This window comes from Procambarus clarkii, chromosome 22, assembly GCF_040958095.1.
Source record: "Procambarus clarkii isolate CNS0578487 chromosome 22, FALCON_Pclarkii_2.0, whole genome shotgun sequence".
Classification (NCBI taxonomy): domain Eukaryota; kingdom Metazoa; phylum Arthropoda; class Malacostraca; order Decapoda; family Cambaridae; genus Procambarus; species Procambarus clarkii.
Genome location: NC_091171.1, coordinates 39699183 through 39721253, shown reverse-complemented (window position 1 = coordinate 39721253; position 22071 = coordinate 39699183). Strand labels below are relative to the sequence as shown.

General features: G+C 44.5%; 1 protein-coding gene across 11 annotated transcripts in view; it reads left to right on the top strand.

The window, feature by feature from the left end:
- The window catches only part of sdk (sidekick cell adhesion molecule), a 404110-nt gene that overhangs the window by 331519 nt on the left and 50520 nt on the right, over positions 1-22071 (top strand). For 7 of the 11 annotated variants that reach the window (XM_045745957.2, XM_069328875.1, XM_069328872.1 and 4 more), the window contains exons 2-11: positions 7389-7484; positions 11470-11646; positions 13912-14131; positions 14470-14649; positions 16529-16737; positions 18236-18386; positions 18604-18731; positions 19827-19895; positions 21545-21664; positions 21875-22030. In XM_045745957.2, the coding sequence (XP_045601913.2) occupies positions 7389-7484; positions 11470-11646; positions 13912-14131; positions 14470-14649; positions 16529-16737; positions 18236-18386; positions 18604-18731; positions 19827-19895; positions 21545-21664; positions 21875-22030 (1506 nt within the window). The remainder of the gene's footprint in view (positions 1-7388; positions 7485-11469; positions 11647-13911; positions 14132-14469; positions 14650-16528; positions 16738-18235; positions 18387-18603; positions 18732-19826; positions 19896-21544; positions 21665-21874; positions 22031-22071) is intronic. The other 4 variants (XM_045746005.2, XM_069328877.1, XM_069328876.1 and 1 more) reach the window with 1 other exon arrangement.

Below are 22071 nucleotides of genomic sequence, written 5' to 3'. Positions count from 1 at the left end.
TGTTCACCTTGTGTTCACATTGTGTTCACCTTGTGTTCACCCTGTGTTCACCCTGTGTTCATCTTGTGTTCACCCTGTGTTCACCTTGTATTCATCCTGTGTTCACCCTGTGTTCACCTTGTGTTCACATTGTGTTCACATTGTGTTCACCTTGTGTTCACATTGTGTTCACCTTGTGTTCACCTTGTGTTCACCTTGTGTTCACATTGTGTTCACCTTGTGTTCACATTGTGTTCACCTTGTGTTCACCTTGTGTTCACATTGTGTTCACCCTGTGTTCACCCTGTGTTCATCTTGTGTTCACCCTGTGTTCACCTTGTATTCATCCTGTGTTCACCCTGTGTTCACCTTGTGTTCACATTGTGTTCACATTGTGTTCACCTTGTGTTCACATTGTGTTCACCTTGTGTTCACCTTGTGTTCACCTTGTGTTCACATTGTGTTCACCCTGTGTTCACCCTATGTTCACCCTGTGTTCACCTTGTGTTCACCCTGTGTTCACCCTGTGTTCACCCTGTGTTCACCTTGTGTTCACATTGTGTTCACCTTGTGTTCACCTTGTGTTCACATTGTGTTCACCTTGTGTTCACCCTGTGTTCACCCTGTGTTCACCCTGTGTTCACCTTGTGTTCACATTGTGTTCACCTTGTGTTCACCTTGTGTTCACATTGTGTTCACCTTGTGTTCACATTGTGTTCACATTGTGTTCACCCTGTGTTCACCCTATGTTCACCCTGTGTTCACCTTGTGTTCACCCTGTGTTCACCCTGTGTTCACCCTGTGTTCACCTTGTGTTCACATTGTGTTCACCTTGTGTTCACCTTGTGTTCACATTGTGTTCACCTTGTGTTCACCCTGTGTTCACCCTGTGTTCACCTTGTGTTCACACTGTGTTCACCCTGTGTTCACCTTGTGTTCACCCTGTGTTCACCTTGTGTTCACCTTGTGTTCACATTGTGTTCACCTTGTGTTCACCCTGTGTTCACCTTGTGTTCACCCTGTGTTCACCTTGTGTTCACCCTGTGTTCACCCTGTGTTCACCTTGTGTTCACATTGTGTTCACATTGTGTTCACCTTGTGTTCACCCTGTGTTCACCCTGTGTTCACCCTGTGTTCATCTTGTGTTCACCCTGTGTTCACCTTGTATTCATCCTGTGTTCACCCTGTGTTCACCTTGTGTTCACCTTGTGTTCACATTGTGTTCACCCTGTGTTCACCCTGTGTTCATCTTGTGTTCACCCTGTGTTCACCTTGTATTCATCCTGTGTTCACATTGTGTTCACCTTGTGTTCACATTGTGTTCACCTTGTGTTCACCTTGTGTTCACATTGTGTTCACCTTGTGTTCACCCTGTGTTCACCCTATGTTCACCCTGTGTTCACCTTGTGTTCACCCTGTGTTCACCCTGTGTTCACCCTGTGTTCACCTTGTGTTCACATTGTGTTCACCTTGTGTTCACCTTGTGTTCACATTGTGTTCACCTTGTGTTCACCCTGTGTTCACCTTGTGTTCACCCTGTGTTCACCCTGTGTTCACCCTGCGTTCACCTTGTGTTCACATTGTGTTCACCTTGTGTTCACCTTGTGTTCACATTGTGTTCACCTTGTGTTCACCCTGTGTTCACATTGTGTTCACCCTGTGTTCACCCTATGTTCACCCTGTGTTCACCCTATGTTCACCCTGTGTTCACCTTGTGTTCACCCTGTGTTCACCTTGTGTTCACCCTGTGTTCACCCTGTGTTCACATTGTGTTCACCCTGTGTTCACCTTGTGTTCACCCTGTGTTCACCTTGTGTTCACATTGTGTTCACCCTGTGTTCACCCTATGTTCACCCTGTGTTCACCTTGTGTTCACCCTGTGTTCACCTTGTGTTCACCCTGTGTTCACCTTGTGTTCACATTGTGTTCACCCTGTGTTCACCTTGTGTTCACCCTATGTTCACCCTGTGTTCACCCTGTGTTCACCTTGTGTTCACCCTGTGTTCACATTGTGTTCACCCTGTGTTCACCTTGTGTTCACCCTGTGTTCACCTTGTGTTCACCCTGTGTTCACCCTGTGTTCACATTGTGTTCACCCTGTGTTCACCTTGTGTTCACCCTGTGTTCACCTTGTGTTCACCTTGTGTTCACATTGTGTTCACCCTGTGTTCACCTTGTGTTCACCCTGTGTTCACCTTGTGTTCACCTTGTGTTCACCCTGTGTTCACCTTGTGTTCACCCTGTGTTCACCCTGTGTTCACCTTGTGTTCACCTTGTGTTCACCCTGTGTTCACCCTGTGTTCACCTTGTGTTCACCCTGTGTTCACCTTGTGTTCACTGTGTTCATCCTGTGTTCACCCTATGTTCACCCTGTGTTCACCTTGTGTTCACCCTGTGTTCACCTTGTGTTCACCCTGTGTTCACCCTGTGTTCACCTTGTGTTGCTTCCGGAGAAGTGTGCTCCCCCCCCCCCCCCTCCCCCAACCCCTCCAGGCCTCCTGGTTGTTAATCTGGTCAAATGATTACCTACAAAAGATAAGAGATAGACTAAGTGTGTTCCATCCTTTAAGGACAATACCTGGGACTCTCTTTAGGTAGAAGAGTTGTATCACCTCGTTGAGTAATGTCCCTGTTGGAGGAGAGTTCAGTCGAGAGATTTTTACAACTTTAACCCAAAGTTTAGATAAATGCAGCTCTCATGCGCCGGCATTGACGCCAGATCAAATGTAACTGAATCCAGCCGTTACTCTTCAGAGGTCACATTGAGCTCGTGTAGCGTGTTACGTTACCTTATAAACTACGTTAGGGTCACTCGTTGAGTCATTACTTACGTGCGTCGTTGGTGTGGTCGCCGGCGTGAACGTACGTACGTAAGAACGTACCTCTTAATCTGCACTTCAAGGTGGGAAGGTTATGATAAGACTTTAGAACTTGATAAACACCTCTTACAGGATTCCTGGTCGACCAGGTTGTGACTCGTACGTCAGACTGCGAGCAGCAGTGTCTGGTCGACCAGACTACAAACCAGAAGGCCTGGTCAGAGACCGGGCCACGGGGACGTTGATCCCCGGAACCAGCACAAAGTTGGCAATATTTCTTATGGCCACCTGCCGTCCCCACCTCCGTGGTACGGAATAGGTTAGAGCAGGGGTCCTTTACCTGGGGTCCAGGGACCCCCAAGATAACCTGGGGTTCCGCAACAGATAATGATAGACTAATTTAATTTACATGCATATGTATTTTTTTTTTTTTTAGATATAGACATATCTATATCTTCAGATATAGACAAAACTAAAAGTCATAGCTTCGTGTCATCCTTTGCAGATGACATAAAAATCAGCATGAAAATGAGCTCTGCTGAAAACATTGAAAAACTACAAGCAGATATTAATAAAGTTTTCGACTGGGCAACAGAAAATAACATGATGTTTAACAATGATAAATTCTAGGTACTCAGGTACGGTAAAAAGGAAACCCCTTAATTAAACATAATACAGGGTACAAAACACAATCAAATGTGCTCATAGTAGGAAAGCAACATGTCAAGGATTTGGGAATAATAATGTCTGACGACCTAACGTTTAAGGAGCATAACCAAGCAAATATTGCGACAGCCAGAAAAAGATAGGATGGATTACGAGAACTTTCAAATCCAGGGATCCCATCACAATGGTTGTACTCTTCAAGTCACTTGTGTTGTCCCGTCTTGAGTACTGCTCAGTACTCACTTCCCCCTTCAGAGCAGGAGAGATTGCTGAAATAGAGGGAATACAGAGAACATATACGGCACGCATAGACGAGATAAAGCACCTAAATTATTGGGATCGTCCTAAAGCTCTCCAAATGTACTCACTAGAAAGGAGACGAGAGAGATATCAAATAATATACACGTGGGAAATACTGGAGGGACAGGTCCCAAATCTGCACAGTAAAATAACAACGTACTGGAGTGAACGATATAGAAGAAAATGCAGAACAGAACCAGTGAAGAGCAGAGGTGCCATAGGCACAATAATAGAACACTGTATAAACATCAGAGGTCCGCGGTTGTTCAACGTCCTCCCAGCGAGCATTAGAAATATTGCTGGAACAACCGTGGACATCTTCAAGAGGAAACTAGATAGTTTTCACAAAGGAGTGCCGGACCAACCGGGCTGTGGTGGGTATGTGGGCCTGCGGGCCGCTCCAAAGCCTGGGGAGTAGAACAACTCCCAGAACCCCATCAAGCAGGTAGCTTTAAAACTACCAATAGATCTGAAAGCAACTGAAAGGGGTTGTCAAATCAACAACAAAAAAGTGTGTCCTAGGAGCTGAAGCTCGACCATACAAGCATAGTCAAGCCTGGCCTCGGGCCGGGCTTGGGGAGTAGAAGAACTCCCAGAACCCCATCAACCAGGTATCAACCAGGTATCAACCAGGTATCAACCAGGTATACAAGCTGAGACAGGCGAGTATAGAAAGCATAGAGTAGCAGCCTTCTCCACCAGACACCCAGCTCCACGGAGCGCATTATGCGCCCCCACAACCTATCAGTGCGGGGAGTATGCTTGGTCAGGCGCCACACCCCAGTCTTGCCCGGCCACTGGCGCCACACCCCAGTCCTGCCCGGCCACTGGCGCCACACCCCAGTCCTGCCCGGCCACTGGCGCCACACCCCAGTCCTGCCCGGCCACTGACCCCACACCCCACCACTGGCGCCACACCCCAGTCCTGCCCGGCCACTGGCGCCACACCCCAGTCTTGCCCGGCCACTGGCGCCACACCCCAGTCTTGCCCGGCCACTGGCGCCACACCCCAGTCCTGCCCGGCCACTGGCGCCACACCCCAGTCCTGCCCGGCCACTGGCGCCACACCCCAGACCTGCCCGGCCACTGACCCCACACCCCAGTCCTGCCCGGCCACTGGCGCCACACCCCAGTCTTGCCCGGCCACTGGCGCCACACCCCAGTCTTGCCCGGCCACTGGCGCCACACCCCAGTCCTGCCCGGCCACTGGCGCCACACCCCAGTCCTGCCCGGCCACTGGCGCCACACCCCAGTCCTGCCCGGCCACTGGCGCCACACCCCACCACTGGCGCCACACCCCAGTCCTGCCCGGCCACTGGCGCCACACCCCAGTCCTGCCCGGCCACTGGCGCCACACCCCAGTCCTGCCCGGCCACTGGCGCCACACCCCAGTCCTGCCCGGCCACTGGCGCCACACCCCACCACTGGCGCCACACCCCAGTCCTGCCCGGCCACTGGCGCCACACCCCACCACTGGCGCCACACCCCAGTCCTGCCCGGCCACTGGCGCCACACCCCAGTCCTGCCCGGCCACTGGCGCCACACCCCAGTCCTGCCCGGCCACTGGCGCCACACCCCAGTCCTGCCCGGCCACTGGCGCCACACCCCAGTCCTGCCCGGCCACTGGCGCCACACCCCAGTCCTGCCCGGCCACTGGCGCCACACCCCAGTCCTGCCCGGCCACTGGCGCCACACCCCAGTCCTGCCCGGCCACTGGCGCCACACCCCAGTCCTGCCCGGCCACTGGCGCCACACCCCAGTCCTGCCCGGCCACTGGCGCCACACCCCAGTCCTGCCCGGCCACTGGCGCCACACCCCAGTCCTGCCCGGCCACTGGCGCCACACCCCAGTCCTGCCCGGTCACTGGCGCCACACCCCAGTCCTGCCCGGTCACTGACCCCACACCCCACCACTGGCGTCACACCCCACCACTGGCGCCACACCCCACCACTGGCGCCACACCCCACCACTGGCGCCACACCCCAGTCCTGCCCGGTCACTGACGCCACACCCCAGTCCTGCCCGGTCACTGACCCCACACCCCACCACTGGCGCCACACCCCACCACTGGCGCCACACCCCAGTCCTGCCCGGTCACTGGCGCCACACCCCAGTCCTGCCCGGTCACTGGCGCCACACCCCAGTCCTGCCCGGTCACTGGCGCCACACCCCAGTCCTGCCCGGTCACTTACCCCACACCCCACCACTGGCGCCACACCCCACCACTGTCGCCACACCCCACCACCAGGGGTGGCATTAGGGCCTCCTGAGGCACCATCACCATCTCAAGAATTCAGACTGGTCTCTCAACAGTCATAAGCCTTCAGGAAATACCTTAGTATGAACCTTGTAAGATGTTATGACTGATTTTGCAGCTGCTGATATATAACACTGGAGTCTTAAGTGTGGGCTGTGGGGGGTTTACTGTGGGAGAGGGGTATAGTCAGTGGGTGGTGGGTGGGAGAGGAGCAGTGAGGGGGTGACTGGAGGGGTAAATAGGAGACAGGAAGCGAGGTGCTGGCTAAGGAAGCCATAGGCTGGCTCATCATATAACAGGTGTTTGGGGGCCCCCTGTCTCTTTACCACAGGTGCTCGGGGCCCCTCTCTCTATACCACAGGTGTTGGGACGTGGGGTGGGTTGGGCTCTGACCTCTCATATCCCACTCTGAAGGTGCTGGTGGTACCTACATCCCATAGCCCCAGCACCACAACAACACCACCCCCAGCACCACACCCCACACCCCCACAACACCACCCCCAGCAGCACCACCACACTCCCTCTTAATTTCTTCTTCACTAACTTCCTCTACTCCATAGTAGAGGTTTCTGCCTCCCGCACGAGGCAGAAACAAATGGGCAAAGTTTCTTTCACCCTGAATGCCCCTGTTACCTAGCAGTAAATAGGTACCTGGGAGTTAGTCAGCTGTCACGGGCTGCTTCCTAGGGGTGGAGGCCTGGTCGAGGACCGGGCCGCGGGGACACTAGAAAGCCCCGAAATCATCTCAAGATAACCTCAAGATAAGACCAACAATAAATAAATGACTCTCCTGTCCTCTTTAGAACAGAGATGTAAATGTTCCAACATATACAAATGAAAGGGACAAATTGCTCGTTGGTAGATTTTTTACCTGAAATTTCTTTAGGGCCTTGACATACGTTCTTGTTTTTTCAGGCGAAAGTCATAAGGAAAGATGGGGGCGTTTGGGTGTGGTTCTCTGTACAGTGTGGCGTGTGGTTCTCTGTACAGTGTGGCGTGTGGGTGTGGTTCTCTGTACAGTGTGGCGTGTGGTTCTCTGTACAGTGTGGCGTGTGGCGTGTGGTTCTCTGTACAGTGTGGCGTGTGGTTCTCTGTACAGTGTGGCGTGTGGTTCTCTGTACAGTGTGGCGTGTGGTTCTCTGTACAGTGTGGCGTGTGGGTGTGGTTCTCTGTACAGTGTGGCGTGTGGGTGTGGTTCTCTGTACAGTGTGGCGTGTAGTTCTCTTGTCAGGACGCCGGGCTGCGGCTTGCTGGCAAGTGTGGCCCCATCTCTACACCTTATGCTCAACACCGCACACATTCTGTATAATGAATACGATAACATTGTGCAGATTTAGTGATGTTGAACCTCTTTGTTTGTGTTGCAGGTCGTGTACAGGCGCCGCGCTTCATCGGTGCCCAGGTGGCCACGGAGAGTGTCGTCAGCGAGGGTCACACCAAGATCCTTCAGTGCCAGGCCCTAGGTGAGTGTTGGTCCCTAAGTGCCAGGCACTAGGTGAGTGTTGACCCTACAGTGCCAGGCCCTAGGTGAGTGTTGGTCCTACAGTGCCAGGAGCCAGGTGAGTGTTGGTCCTACAGTGCCAGGCCCTAGGTGAGTGTTGGTCCCCAAGTGCCAGGCCCTAGGTGAGTGTTGGTCCTACAGTGCCAGGCGCTAGGTGAGTGGTGACCCTACAGTGCCAGGCCCTAGGTGAGTGTTGGTCCCCCAGTGCCAGGCCCTAGGTGAGTGTTGGTCCCCCAGTGCCAGGCCCTAGGTGAGTGTTGGTCCCCAAGTGCCAGGCCCTAGGTGAGTGTTGGTCCTACAGTGCCAGGCGCTAGGTGAGTGGTGACCCTACAGTGCCAGGCCCTAGGTGAGTGTTGGTCCCCCAGTGCCAGGCCCTAGGTGAGTGTTGGTCCCCCAGTGCCAGGCCCTAGGTGAGTGTTGGTCCCCAAGTGCCAGGCCCTAGGTGAGTGTTGGTCCTACAGTGCCAGGCGCTAGGTGAGTGGTGACCCTACAGTGCCAGGCCCTAGGTGAGTGTTGGTCCCCCAGTGCCAGGCCCTAGGTGAGTGTTGGTCCTACAGTGCCATGCACTAGGTGAGTGTTGGTCCCCCAGTGCCAGGTGAATGGTGACCCTACAGTACCAAGAGTCAGGTGAGTGTTGGTCCTACAGTACCAAGAGCCAGGTGAGTGGTGACCCTACAGTACCAGGCTAACTGTTCCACCACTCCAAGTCTTGTTACCCCGCCAACTCTTCCATAAACAAATACCAATATTTCCAAACAGCATAAAATTCCATTATCTTTTCTAACATTCACCCGTTCCCTTTCCCCTCCTTGATTTGTTTGTATTGTAACCAAAATGCTGGTTTTTATATTGGGGTCCTCCGTGTTTATTTTATGTATTCGCCTCCAATGGTTTCATCCATTTATCAGATTTAGAACACAATCTCTTAGCCATTAATAATGTCTTGCTTAGGACTGAGTGTTGTGACTCAGTGGCGGTAAGTGCAGCATCGTGAGGAATGTTCCGCGTGACAGCCAGACTAGCTCCTGGCCTATGGAAACACGAGGAACTTATCACTGGATATGTGTGTACAAACCGTCTTGAAGCCACACTGTAGAGCGCAAGGAAAAATGTAGTTGTCTAAGTAATCGTAAGGCAGCAATTGATCACAATATGGTAACTGTTACTACCTCAACATGAAACTATTGGCTACATAGCAAGAACTTTTCAGGAGAGTACTTCTTCCCTTCTCAGAGCAGGAGAGATTTCGGATATGGAGATTCGGAGACCAACATTGGAGTAATGGTCGCCACATGTAATAACTAATGAATCAGACGACACATACCAGGCTTCTACTGTTCGCTTAAAGTTAATAAGAACCTTCCAGATAATGTACCAAGCATTTGGTAGCCTAACAAGAGGCCAAGAACATCTGGTGGCCCCAACGAGCAAGCCCGAAGCATGCATTCTGAAAGTGGCGGTCATGATTGTGCAGGACCATTGCACAAGTTACTGCCGGAGGTGCCGCCATTGGCATCAATGACGGACTGAGGGAGGGACGACCACTGCTGGTACCCGGACGCTCTGGTACACAGTCCCACCCTCACCCAGTCTCTGTGGTTGACCACAGCAGTCTCTTGACACCCCGTCATGAACCACAGGCGCCTTAGGACTTGGGACACATCAGGGACGATGCCAGACAGTTTAGTTAGTTTAGTTCATTTATTATGCACCCCATACCCATCTTGTGGGTGGTAGTGGAAAGGGTTACAGAGGCACATAATGGGCTCGGGGACTGAACCCCACAATTCAATTAGCTAAGCAAGTTACAATCTTGATGAGCAGCGTCATGATCCTAGTTGGTGACGGTGGCGGGGCCGAGGTTAGGGACAGGATGGAGGTGGGTTGAGGGCAGGTGGGGAGAGGTGTTTAGTAGGCTGAACATGTGGCCAGTAGCAACAGCTTCCTCGACCCCTCTCCCTTCCTCGGCCCCTCTCCCTTCCTCGACCCCTCTTCCCTCCCACGTGTATTACCTTCAACGTTGCTGTTTGTATTACCGTCAATGTTGAAAAGGTTACTACTTACCAGGCCGTATCACATGCACGCTAGTGTGGCTCTGCGGCGATTTCAATGCCGCTTGTAATAGTGATCTAAAAAAATACAATTGTTATTGATAACAAGAGTTATCAAGAGTTTCAAGAGGAAACTAGATTTATTCCTACAAGGAGTGCCGGACCAACCGGGCTGTGGTGGGTATGTGGGCCTGCGGGCCGCTCCAAGCAACAGCCTGGTGGACCAAACTCTTACAAGTCAAGCCTGGCTTGGGGAGTAGAAGAACTTCCAGAACCCCATCAACCAGGTATCAACCAGGTAACAGCAAATAGCTTCCACCACGGTAATGTGATTGGCAAGTTCTTGTTGTTTTAGATTCAGGTATTCGGAACCAAACGTTCCAAGTAGCACGGGCTATGGTGAGCCCATAAGTGGAGGCTCTTTGAAGCCATTACCAGTACCAATAGCTGATACTGGAGATCTGGGGATGGATGGGGGTCTTCATGGTGAATTTCAGCCCTGGAGGGCTGGCTGTACCAGTTATGGAGTTGGTGGGTTAGTGTAGACTTCTACGTGTTCCATTTTTTCTTTGGTTGAGCCGTGCTGTCGTTGGAGTTTGGTGAGGTAGCCTCCACGAGGAGGTCTTGTACCGAGTAGATTCGGCGAGCCCTGTGGTTGGTATATAAAAGATGCAAGATTGGCAAGAGGATTACGGGCTCACCATAGCGCATGCTACATGGACACTTCGTCCTGAGTAGCTAAATCTTTAACAACAACAACATGGCAAGAGGATTACAGGCTATTCATGCCCGTGCCACCTCTTGGGTGGCTTAATCTCTACCAATCACTCGGCAATAGGAAATGGTAATTGTCAATAAAGATAGGTGGGATTTTTATTTGTAGTGATGTAGAGGGAGGTGTGTTGTGGAGGGCAGGATGAACAAGGGTACCCTGGTGCAGGAGTGGACGAGAGAAAATGCATATAGACCTTGCAAACATTTACTGGGAAACAGTCTGATGCGACTCCAGCTTCACAGGGAATATCCCAACACCCAGCTGAAGCATACAAGGTCTGCTTGAAGCACGTGCCTGCGAGGAGGCGCAGAAAGAGGACCACTCTAGAAAGAGAACGCAGACGACTGTACAGGAGAAAGAAAAAAAACACCAACACTACTACTACTACTACCACTACTACTATCACTACCACTGCTACCACTACTATACTGCTACTACTACTACCACCACTACTACCACCACCACTACTACTACCACTACTACTACTATTACTACTTCCACTCCTATTTCCACTACTACTACTACTACCATTACTACCACTACTACTACCACCACCACTACCACTATTATGCTACTACTACTACTACTACTGTTATCACTACTACTACTACTACTACTACTATCACTACTACTACTACTACCACTACTACTACTACTACTACTACCGCTACTACCACTACTACTACCGCTACTACCACTACTACTACTACTACCACCACCACCACCACCACCACCACCACCACCACCACCACCAACCACCACCAACCACCACCACCACCACCACCACCACCACCAACCACCACCAACCACCACCACCAACCACCCCCCCCCCCTTGTATTAATACACAATGATGCTAGTTATTTGTTGTTTGTACTGTCTGTGCATTTTGTCTCGATAACAGACACATAACAGGTAACAGATTTAGTTTTGCATCAAGTATGGCTAATTCACAATGTGCAGAGAATTTCCCATTAAATTAACATTAAAAATATAACTTTTACAACTAATACTTTTGTCACATTGTTTTAGGCAGGAGAGTATAATATATTGTGTATATTATTAATTATTTATAACATTTTCTTTAACATAGAATAATTGACAAGGTTGATGTTATCTGCAGGATACCCTCAGCCAGAGTACCGATGGGTGAGGGACGGGGAGCCCCTGGGACAGTTCTCCAGCGAGCACTTCTACAAGATCGCCTCCGTCACCAGGGGCGACGCCGGAGACTACCGCTGTGTGGCTCGCAACTCTGCTGGTGCTATATTCTCTGCCAGGACCTCCTTCTCTGTCGCATGTAAGTATGCCGTCTTTGTCACGGGCAAGTATGCCGTCTTTGTCACAGGCAAGTATGCCGTCTTTGTCACGGGCAAGTATGCCGTCTTTGTCACGGGCAAGTATGCCGTCTTTGTCACAGGCAAGTATGCCGTCTTTGTCACGGGCAAGTATGCCGTCTTTGTCACGGGCAAGTATGCCGTCTTTGTCACGGGCAAGTATGCCATCTTTGTCACGGGTAAGTATGCCGTCTTTGTCACGGGCAAGTATGCCGTCTTTGTCACAGGCAAGTACAGTATGCCATCTTTGTCATGGGCAAGTATGCCGTCTTTGTCACAGGCAAGTATGCCGTCTTTGTCACAGGCAAGTACAGTATGCCATCTTTGTCACGGGCAAGTATGCCGTCTTTGTCACAGGCAAGTACAGTATGCCATCTTTGTCACGGGCAAAAATACCGTCTTTGTCACTGGCAAAAATAACATCTATGTCACATGCAAGTATGCTGCTCTAATTTGGCCACAAGACAGCATTACTGGAACAGATGGAAATTTGATATCTTATCATTTTGTAGAAGTTAACTAGTAATAGTACATAAAATTACCACTAAAAGTGAGATGGTGTCAATAAAGTTTTCTAACACAGCAAACAATGAAAATAAAGCTAACAAAATCCAGTATAACAAGCATAGACAGGAACACAGATCAGTTTCATGTCATTCTTTATAGGCTTCTCTAAGATTACAGTACCTGGAAATTTGTTTTCCTAGATGACATTGTGCACCTTGCACCACTGCTTATCCTTATTCTCATATCAGATATAGGCAAAAAATACAAGTCACAGCTTCATATCATCCTTTGCTGATGACACAAAAATCAGCATGATAATTACCTCTGCTGAAGATATTGAAAATATACAAGATATTAATTAAAGTTTTCGACTGTGCAGTAGAAAATACAGTAACATGATGTTTAACAGTGATAAATTCCAGGTAATCAGGTACATTAAAAATGAGGATATTAAACATAATACAGGATACAAAACACAATTAGATTTGCCCATAGTAGGAAAGCAGTTTGTCAAGGATTTGGGAATAATGATGTCTGACGACCTAACATTTAGGGAGCATAACCAAGCAAATATTGCGTCAGCCAGAAAAACGATTGGATGAATTACGAGAACTTTCAAATCCAGGGATCCCATCACAATGGTCGTATTCTTCAAATCACTTGTGCTGCTCTCTCCAAATGTGTGTGTCTTTCTCTCGCTAGAAAGGAAATGAGAGAGATATCAAATAATATACACATGGAAAATACTGGAGAGCCAGATCCCAAATCTACACAGTAAAATAACAACATACTGGAGTGAACGTTATGAAATAAAATGCAGAACAGTACCAAAGGCACAATCAGAGAACACTGTATAAGCATCAGAAGTCCACGGTTGTTCAACATCCTCTCAGAGAATATAAGAAATATTGCTGGAACAACTGTGGACATCTTCAAGAGAAAACTAGATAGTTTTCTTCAAGAAGTGCCGGACCAATCGAACTGTGGTGAATATGTGGGCCTGTGGGCTGCTCCAAACAACAACCTGTTGGACCAAGCTCTCACAAGTCGAGCTTGGCATCGGGCCGGGCTTGGGGAACTGCTCCCAGAACCCCATCAAGCAGGTATCCACAAAGCAGGTAGTAAAGCAAACAACTGAGTCAGAGAGAGATTTGAAAAAAAATTGACAATGAGAGTCATTAGACAAGTGGAATGGGCCACAAGGAAGCTGTCACAGAGAATTTAATGGGCAATTTCAGAAGGAAATGCTTGGAGTGGGGGGAGGCCCCCCTCCCTTTCTAATCCATTGCCGTCGTGAGGGGGCTTGGTGGGCAGCTGCCGGAATGTGATGCTCTTTCGGACAGCTTGTCCTCTATCTTTTTGAAGCCTTATGCTCCTACTGGTGCCCTCACAAATTTTGCTGGCTGCTTTTTTTTCTTCCAGACGTTTAATATAAATCACATTTAATTTATATTAAATGTCATATAAGCTGATGTTTTAAATGGGGGTGTTGATCCCCCAAATTAATACAGAGTAACTGCAAGGCAAGGAAGTGTGATTGACTGTAGAATGGTCATGGTTTGTGCATTGTCATGATGGCTCTAAATACCAATCACCAAACCACAGCATTTGAGTGGTCTGATTATGAACGATTCACCCAATTACGAATTTTTACGAAAAATTTATTAATTTTTTGGGTATAAATATAATCTTATATTTGGACTTCTACTTTGTTTGAACAGATATGAGTGGATATAACAACACAGAAGATACCGTCATGACAGTACAAGCTGGTGAAGCGGCTATTCTCTCTCTCCCTCCATTGGATTCATATCCTCCACCCTCTGTCACATGGCAGGCGGACGACGGTTCCTTACTGTATGGGATCAAATATGTCATCACAGACCCCGACAACCAGTTCATTATTTTGGCAACTCATCCTACAGATATGAAGACCTACAGGTGATTAGTGCATTCTATTTTTTTACAGTACATTGCACAAATAAAGACAGTTTATTTTTAAAGATAATTAGCAATTAAAGTATATATTTTTTGAGATTGAAGTATATATTGAAGAGATTGTTTTTTACATACCTTATTATAACTTATTATAACATGGAGAGGGGGGGGACCCCTGCTGCATGGTAACAGCTTCTCCTCCATATCTACCTACCCAGGCTTTGCGCCCTGTCAGGGCACAACTCCATAGTTCCAAGACTGAAGGATGCCTACTACTATTATAACTTCAATATTTCAGTGCTTTAATAAGAATCCTCCCTTAATAGCTATATTGATTTCAGTGCTCGTATTACCAACACTCAGCTTGGCTTAGAAGAAGTGAGTGGAGGCATTACTCTGATTGTGGAGGGCGATAAAGGAGAAAATGAGGAGATTCCTCCATCCATCATTGTTCCTCCTTTCAACACTACCATCATCAAGGACTCTAGTATTGCACATTTACAGTGTATTGCTAATGCAAGGTTTGTAATTGTTATATTAGTGTACAGTATAGTATTAAGTCTATCAGTGTGTGAGAGTCGATGATACGTTCAACAAATTTAATTACTGTAAACCCACCTACAGGACTGAAAAGATACTATTTGCATGTGAACAAATCCTTATCTATAACTAGATTTACACAACTTTTCTTGGGATTGGTGTAACTTGTATGATAACATTGTTGTGTGTCAGATTAATATTACAAAATATCTCGCTTAAGGTTTAATATTACATGTGGTAGAGCTGTTAACTTACCAGGTACCTGAAGTATTGAGTATAACATTGGGTTTATAAAACTGACACCAATATACAGTGTTGTATCTATATTTAGATGTATTCAGTATCCACTCAATTTAACGGCCTATATGGGGCTGTACCCTAGTCGTTATTTCCGGAGCTCCGTTATTTCCGAAGTTAAGTCGGGTCAAGTAATTTTTCAAGTAACATTCAGGTAGGATATATTTTATACTGTATAACTAAAATTAAATAAAGTTCATTGTGTAATTGCATTCCAATTTAGTGCCACACCGACGATTAAGCCAGTTGTTGGCTGCTGCATGGGTGATGTGTGAACACGGTCTGATCAAGCCCAGATGGGTGGGAAAAAATTGATTCATTCCTTTGTATTGCAAAATATTTCATGTATCAATCAGCAAGTTAATATTTTCTTAATAATATTTTAGAGATGTGTTTTGATTTACCCTGAACAGTGCAGGTAATGTATTTTTAATGTTACAACACACGCTGTGGCGGTCATGCCATAACAATGGCGATCGAGCCTTGTCACTGAGAGCTAGCCAAGACGAAATATTTTGAGCTCACCTATTCTCTGCTGACGATAGAATATACATTTGCAGAGACTAATATGTAGCTTTTGTTGAAAAAAAACAATTAATAACTTGTAATACTATAATAAAATTGGTAAATTGACTTACTTTTAATGAAGCTGAAGATTACGAAGCTGTGAAGATTACGTCATCCTCTGCAGCGCTTGTTTTATATTGTTTATATTGTATACAGGGTACATACTGTATGTACACTTATTTTCAGGCATATTTTAATAGAGTATCCTTCTGTTTCTTGATGTCACTTACTGTACTTTTCCCGATGTTAAACTCTGCTGCTGCTCGTGCATGAGAATATCCTTTATCAAGTTTCTTAATTAACTCCAGCTTCTGTGCAACCGTCAGGCGCTTCCTTTGGGTAACTTTTGGCATTTTGTAAATTAAAAAGATCACAATTACAGTACAGTAATATCCTTCACAATTGAAGCTAGCCGTGCGAGTTCACAGTAAACACTGGGAACACATGGCCCGGCGGAGTACATTCTAGGTCCGTGGGAAAAAAAATACCTAGTGCCTATACTATAAAAGGTATTTAATAAGAAAACAAAGACTTTTGCTTAATAAAAATGTTTCAAAATATTTTATTAATAATAATTTACAATTTTCTTCATTAAAGTGAATCATTTTAAAAGAAAATTAAGATGTAATATATGACTCTGGACGATCCAGGTCGGTGGCCTGGTCGCCATGTGAGGGGACGCTGATGCCACAACAAACCCAATACCGACCGTCAGTAATATCGACCGCAGACCGGTATAGCAGGCTCCAGATACCGGTCTCCCAAACCGGTCGTTAATACCGGCAGATCGGTATAAAAGAGGCCGTTAAATTGAGTGGATACTGTACTGTATTAGCAAAGCTACAGTGTTTGCACTATTGTTTTAGATGCACTGCCTGTAGTATATCCTGTGTGTTTCTTTACAGTACTATATCCAGACGTTATACTGAGTTGAATGTTATGTTACAGACTACTTAACATTGTCATTATGTTAATTATGAATTATTATAATTTCAGACCACTTTACCAGTTAGAAACGCTTTGGTTCAAGGATGATGTACCTATAGAGCAGTCTGGAGTTGTTTTTTCCTTCAATGGCCTGTGGAATCGTACTCTTAGTCTTCTCCAGGCTGACCTGAATTATGCAGGCACTTACAAATGTCAAGTTCGCCTGCGTACCAGTATTGATGAGCCGATTCAAGCTGCTGCACAAGTTGTCATCCATGGTAAACTTTAATTTCATTCTTTGTTAATGCATCTTCATTACTGAATTCAGAACAAATGTGCAGCTCTTTGTTTATGAACAATACCAGTTCTCTAAGGCTCTTAAAAAAATTAATGGTTACCTCGAGATTATCTTGAGGTGGTTTCGGGGCCTAGCATCCCCGCGGCCCGGTCGTCGACCAGGACTCCTGGTTGCTGGACTGGTCATACAGTATGCTTGACTAGGAGTAATGGTTGACTCTGCACAAATTCAGAGAACATGAATTTACATAAGCAAAACTTTTATATAAATTCTAAATTCAAAGTGTGCAAAGATACATTTGCAGACAGTGAGTCGCAATAATGTGGCTGAAGATATGATGACCAAACCACACATAGAAGATGGAGAAACTCTTTCCATCCTGGACCATTATCAAGTCGTATGTGAGGACTTGACTCGCATACATACGACTTGATAATGGTCCAGGATGAACTGAAACGTCGTCGTTTCTTCGTCTTCTGATGTGTGATTTAGTCAAAGATACATTTGTAATCTATGCATTTTAAAGTGTGGTTTTACATTTTGTGGGTTGGTGTTTTGGCGGCTTGATGGCTACAGTTGTTGGTGTATTTTGTCTGCATTGCCTTTACTTTCCACCACTCTGCCCCGCTTGAAGTTGTTCCCAAATATCAATTGATGACTACAGTACAGTACATAATTCCTGACAAATTTTGTTTCTATGCAGTTTTTAGAATGACATTCCTGCAAATATAGCTTCCCTGAAGCATTCTGCAGCTAATGCTGTTCTTCTGGGTACCCTCTGGAGAACCAAAATGAAGTGTTGAATTTAAAGTCTGTTGAAAATATTGAAGGTCTTCAGAAGAAACTACTTTCACCTTTTTTTAGTGACCTTAAATATGTATGTTGCATTAGAGTTCAATTTAAATGTCGTTTGTAGTGGGTTTTGATCACGGATGTCTGCAGTCGAGTTTGGAGTGTATTCATAATCTCCAATCTTGATGTTAACTAATATCTGGCTGGATGTAACACTAGCCACCTGCCAGTGTCGAGTCTATGGACAAGTCAAATGACCAACCACCACCGTACAAAAACTTGCAATCAAGTAAACCACTGTTGTCTACATCATTGGTGGGTTTTCAATTCTCTTTAAACAATAATGCTCAAGGTATTTGTAGTTGGGTTTTCCAGGAATGCATCCATTATGAAGAAAGAAGGTTGATTACTCAATTTTCATAATTTTCAATTCTTACGTGTTTCATTGTGCTTCAAATGGCACAATGAAAAAAAATTATCCAAATACAGTATTCGGGTCTCTGAATGTTCTGTTACAGTTTATATACTGTATTAATATAACTTTACAGGTCATCAATAGTCAAATTATTTTTTTTAATGTTAAAGATGCAAACATAACATATGATTTATAAGTACTGTACAGGTATTGTACTTTTCTTTTTAATTTATTCATTGATGGCTACATTTTCAAAGCAATTTCTTCACAGATCGCCCAAAGCTGAAAGAGCAACTTCCTGTGGACACATTTGCTGATTTAGGCAAAACACTGACTATTCCCTGTTCTGCAACTGGGATTCCTATACCTTATATTACCTGGTACAGAGATGCTGTAAATGTTATCACCCTCGATGATAACAGGCAAGTCATATTTTGCTAATGTTCAGAAGTTAAAATAGGCCTATATAAAAAAAGCTTGTATCCAATGCTTCTAATTAAATATTTTATCATAGAATTTTCTGCATTTTATTATAAATATATTTGCAGAAAAATTGTGTAGTTATAGTGAAATATTGTAAAGTATGCCATATTCTGTTCTTAGATTACACGAGTTTTAATTCATTAATTTTTCTGATAGGTATCGAGTTCTTCTCAATGGATCTCTGGCCATTTCTGCCGTTCATATCAATGACACTGGGATGTACCAGTGCTTGGCCACTAATGTTGCTGGGGAAACCTCGGCCTACACTTGGCTCAAAGTCAAAAGTAAGCATTTACCACAAAAGTACTTTTAGTATTGATTGTATTGTATAATTCTTTTTTTAGTTCAGTATTATTAGCAATTAACAAACATAGGGTTGCATAGTGTTTGTGTGTTATCAGGTTATCAATGAAACAAGTAGAGCCTTAATTGAATTAGAAATAATTTGGTTATTGATGTACTAGTACTTGGTAAATTGATGGCTTTGGTGAAGTTATATTGGTATTGAAAGGTAAAAATAAATTGTCCCTATTTAGCTGTGTTCCCTACATTTAGCTGTGACTATGGTGTACAACTGGTTACTCGGTAAGCTATTACGGTACTGTACAGTATACAGTGCTAGGTTATTTGGTTTCATTATTTATTCTGTAGTGAAATTAGTTTCTACCTAATTTTTAGTTTTGCAGTAACAAATTTGCGAGGAAAAGTTCTTCATAGTGGTTTACTGTGACTAAAGTGGTAATAAATTGTGCTTATGAGGTTGGGGTGTTAAGGTGTGTGTTATTATCAAAATTTAGCTCTTTTCTCCAAGTAAAGTTTTTAATACCTAAAATAGTTATAATGGGGTCAGTGGCATGGTATTGAGTTGGCGCACTAAGCAGACTCTTGAACCTTGCCCCTACACTCCCATGTATGGCAACATCTGTGTGGTTTTGTAATTCATTCATTCACATTTGAATGCTTCCCATTATTTACCTCTGGGGCAGCTGGTCATTTGTCTACTTTGTGCACCAGCCTTCAATTATAAAAGTTATTTCATTACTTTGTATTACATTAATTTGTAAATTGTATTTTTTTCATACTACACAAATACACCCAATATCTGTACACATACACAGTATTAAAGCACAGTATATTGCATGAGTTATCATAATTTCTTGGATTGTTGACGTTATTATGAGATAAACAGAAAAGTCATAATTTTTTTATTATTCAAATTTTTAAATGCTTCTACTGTATTATTAGCCGTGCCTAATAACTTAAATACTGTACTTATTTCTGAAAGCATTCGTAAGCTTAGTCTGAATCCTAACCTGATGCCTTAAAATTGTTATAATGTTATCCTCTCATGAATGACACTTTCTGTGGTTTTCTGGCAGCGCGGTGGGGCGATCTTCCCTCTAATCGTGTACACAGGTCATTGAGATCCAGGGCCCTTGCTCCCTATCGTAAGATCTGTACTAACAAGTGCATGTTTATGTTCTTCCCATTCTTCGCTTGATGTGTCAATAGTAGCTTTAGCATGTTGTAAAATATCATTTCTCTCTTTACTAAAAGCAAAAAGTGGGTTTAATGTGGCTCTTACAAAAGCTTCTAACAGATAAGTGTTGGCTGGTGTTTTATGTTATGTGATGGCTGTTAATAAGAAGAGGATGTGGCACAGCATACTGTGCGTTCATAAGCTAGAATGTCATTGAATTCATTATTTCCTTAATCAGAACTATAATGTCAACTTTCAATCCATCTTCCATTTCAGAAATTATAAAATACAAGAAAGCTTATGATCTGTGAACACTAGGATAAAAATAATTGTGTTCGTTGGGAAGGTAAAGAAAGCAATGCAGGAACTTTTTAAAGCAGTCACTGCATTACGAATCGCACAAAAACATGTGATGTTTGTGAAACTTTGTTTAGATCTCATAATTTTATTACAGTAGTTAATTTCTTTATCATGTACATATTGTTTATTAATGCACTTGACTCCAAAGCAGATTATTGTAATATTTGTAATATAGTGTAGCTTTCATTTCCCAAATCAGCACTAAGTAAATGATAAATTTTGCAATTAATTTTTAATGCAGTCAGTAGTAGCATCACTAAGTAGCAATAATCAGATTTTAAGAGGCTGAGAATAGTGTGTGCTCTTATACTGTATAATACATCTTGGGCCAGTAGAGCTGAGGGAGGTGGGGTGTCCTCTCTAACTGAAGTAAATGAGCATCATTTACATTATTGGGTTATACTTGTTCTATTTAAAATGTTGGGTGTCTGGTGATTTTTTTTATTGTCAAGTCCATTATTGTTTATGTTATAGCAGGTGTCTTCATGCAAGCTTGTGGTTTTAAAATTAGCAAGATTTAATACTAATTATAGGTACATTTGTCTTTGTCTTTTGTGTGGTTTAATTTTAGCAGTTAGTGATTTCTAATATTTAAAATGTTTGATTAAAGAGAAGTATTCCTTCTGTGTTTGAGTACTCGTAATGGCTCCATGAGTGTATGATTGTACTGTACATAATACTAACTGCATCCAAGGTTTTGATTATAATGCTTGCTTAGTGTTAATTAACAGAATCTGCAGTTTGCATTTTATCATGTTTTGAATATTTTAATTAGTGTATAATGCAAGCAATTGCTTTTCTTGGTTCAGATACCTGTACAGTCTATAGTACCGGTACTGTATATACTATATATATATATATATAGAAATTAAAATGCATTCTATGGATCTCAGTATTTTCATAATCTACACAAGACAAGATGATCAGATTGGTGTTGAGCAGAAAAATGTTGGCTAATCATATATTTGAGAATGCTGCAGTGTTCTTTCTTGTGTGAAATAATCCATATAAAACTCAGAGAAATATTATAAGTTTGTGTGTTAGAAGTTAAGTGTTTTCATCTAGCAGTAGACCTTGATATATCAATTGTTCAGTCAGAAGGAAATCCTCAATTGAAAAAATATCTCTTGCCAATAATTTTTCTATTTACCAATAAATGGAATATAGTAGTGTAGCCAAGATTCAGCAATACCTAATATGGGGAGTCTATAAATATTTGTGTAGCTCAAAATTCTGATATATTTGTGTGTGTTGCAGCATCTGCTCCCGTTATGTTGTTAGCACCAGCGAACAAGACCGTGCTGGATGGCCAGGATGCTACCATTTCTTGTCGAGCAGGCGGAGCTCCTCAGCCCAATGTTACCTGGTTATATAATGGTATGAAATGTGATTTTCAAGATATGTTATCATAGAATGAAGAGCAGTGTGACTGATAATTGTTTTCATTCTACTTAGGCAATTTTAAATCATAACATTAAGTATTAAGTGCTGTCTTTTGAATTTCATTTACAGTACTTTAATTTTAGGTTAATACAGTACATGAATTTGAAATGATTTATTTCATTATTGTTGTGAAAATGTTTATAGATGACCTGGAACTTGTGGAGAATGGTCACTATCAGATCTTGAGTTCAGGAGACCTGCTTATTGCTGGGGTCAACACCCGAGATGAGGGAAAATACACCTGTCTTCGTTCCAATGAAGCCGGAACTGCCTCAGGAAATGCTTGGCTCGCAATCCTAGGTTAGTGACTATAATGTTTCCATATATGGAATTAATTATCT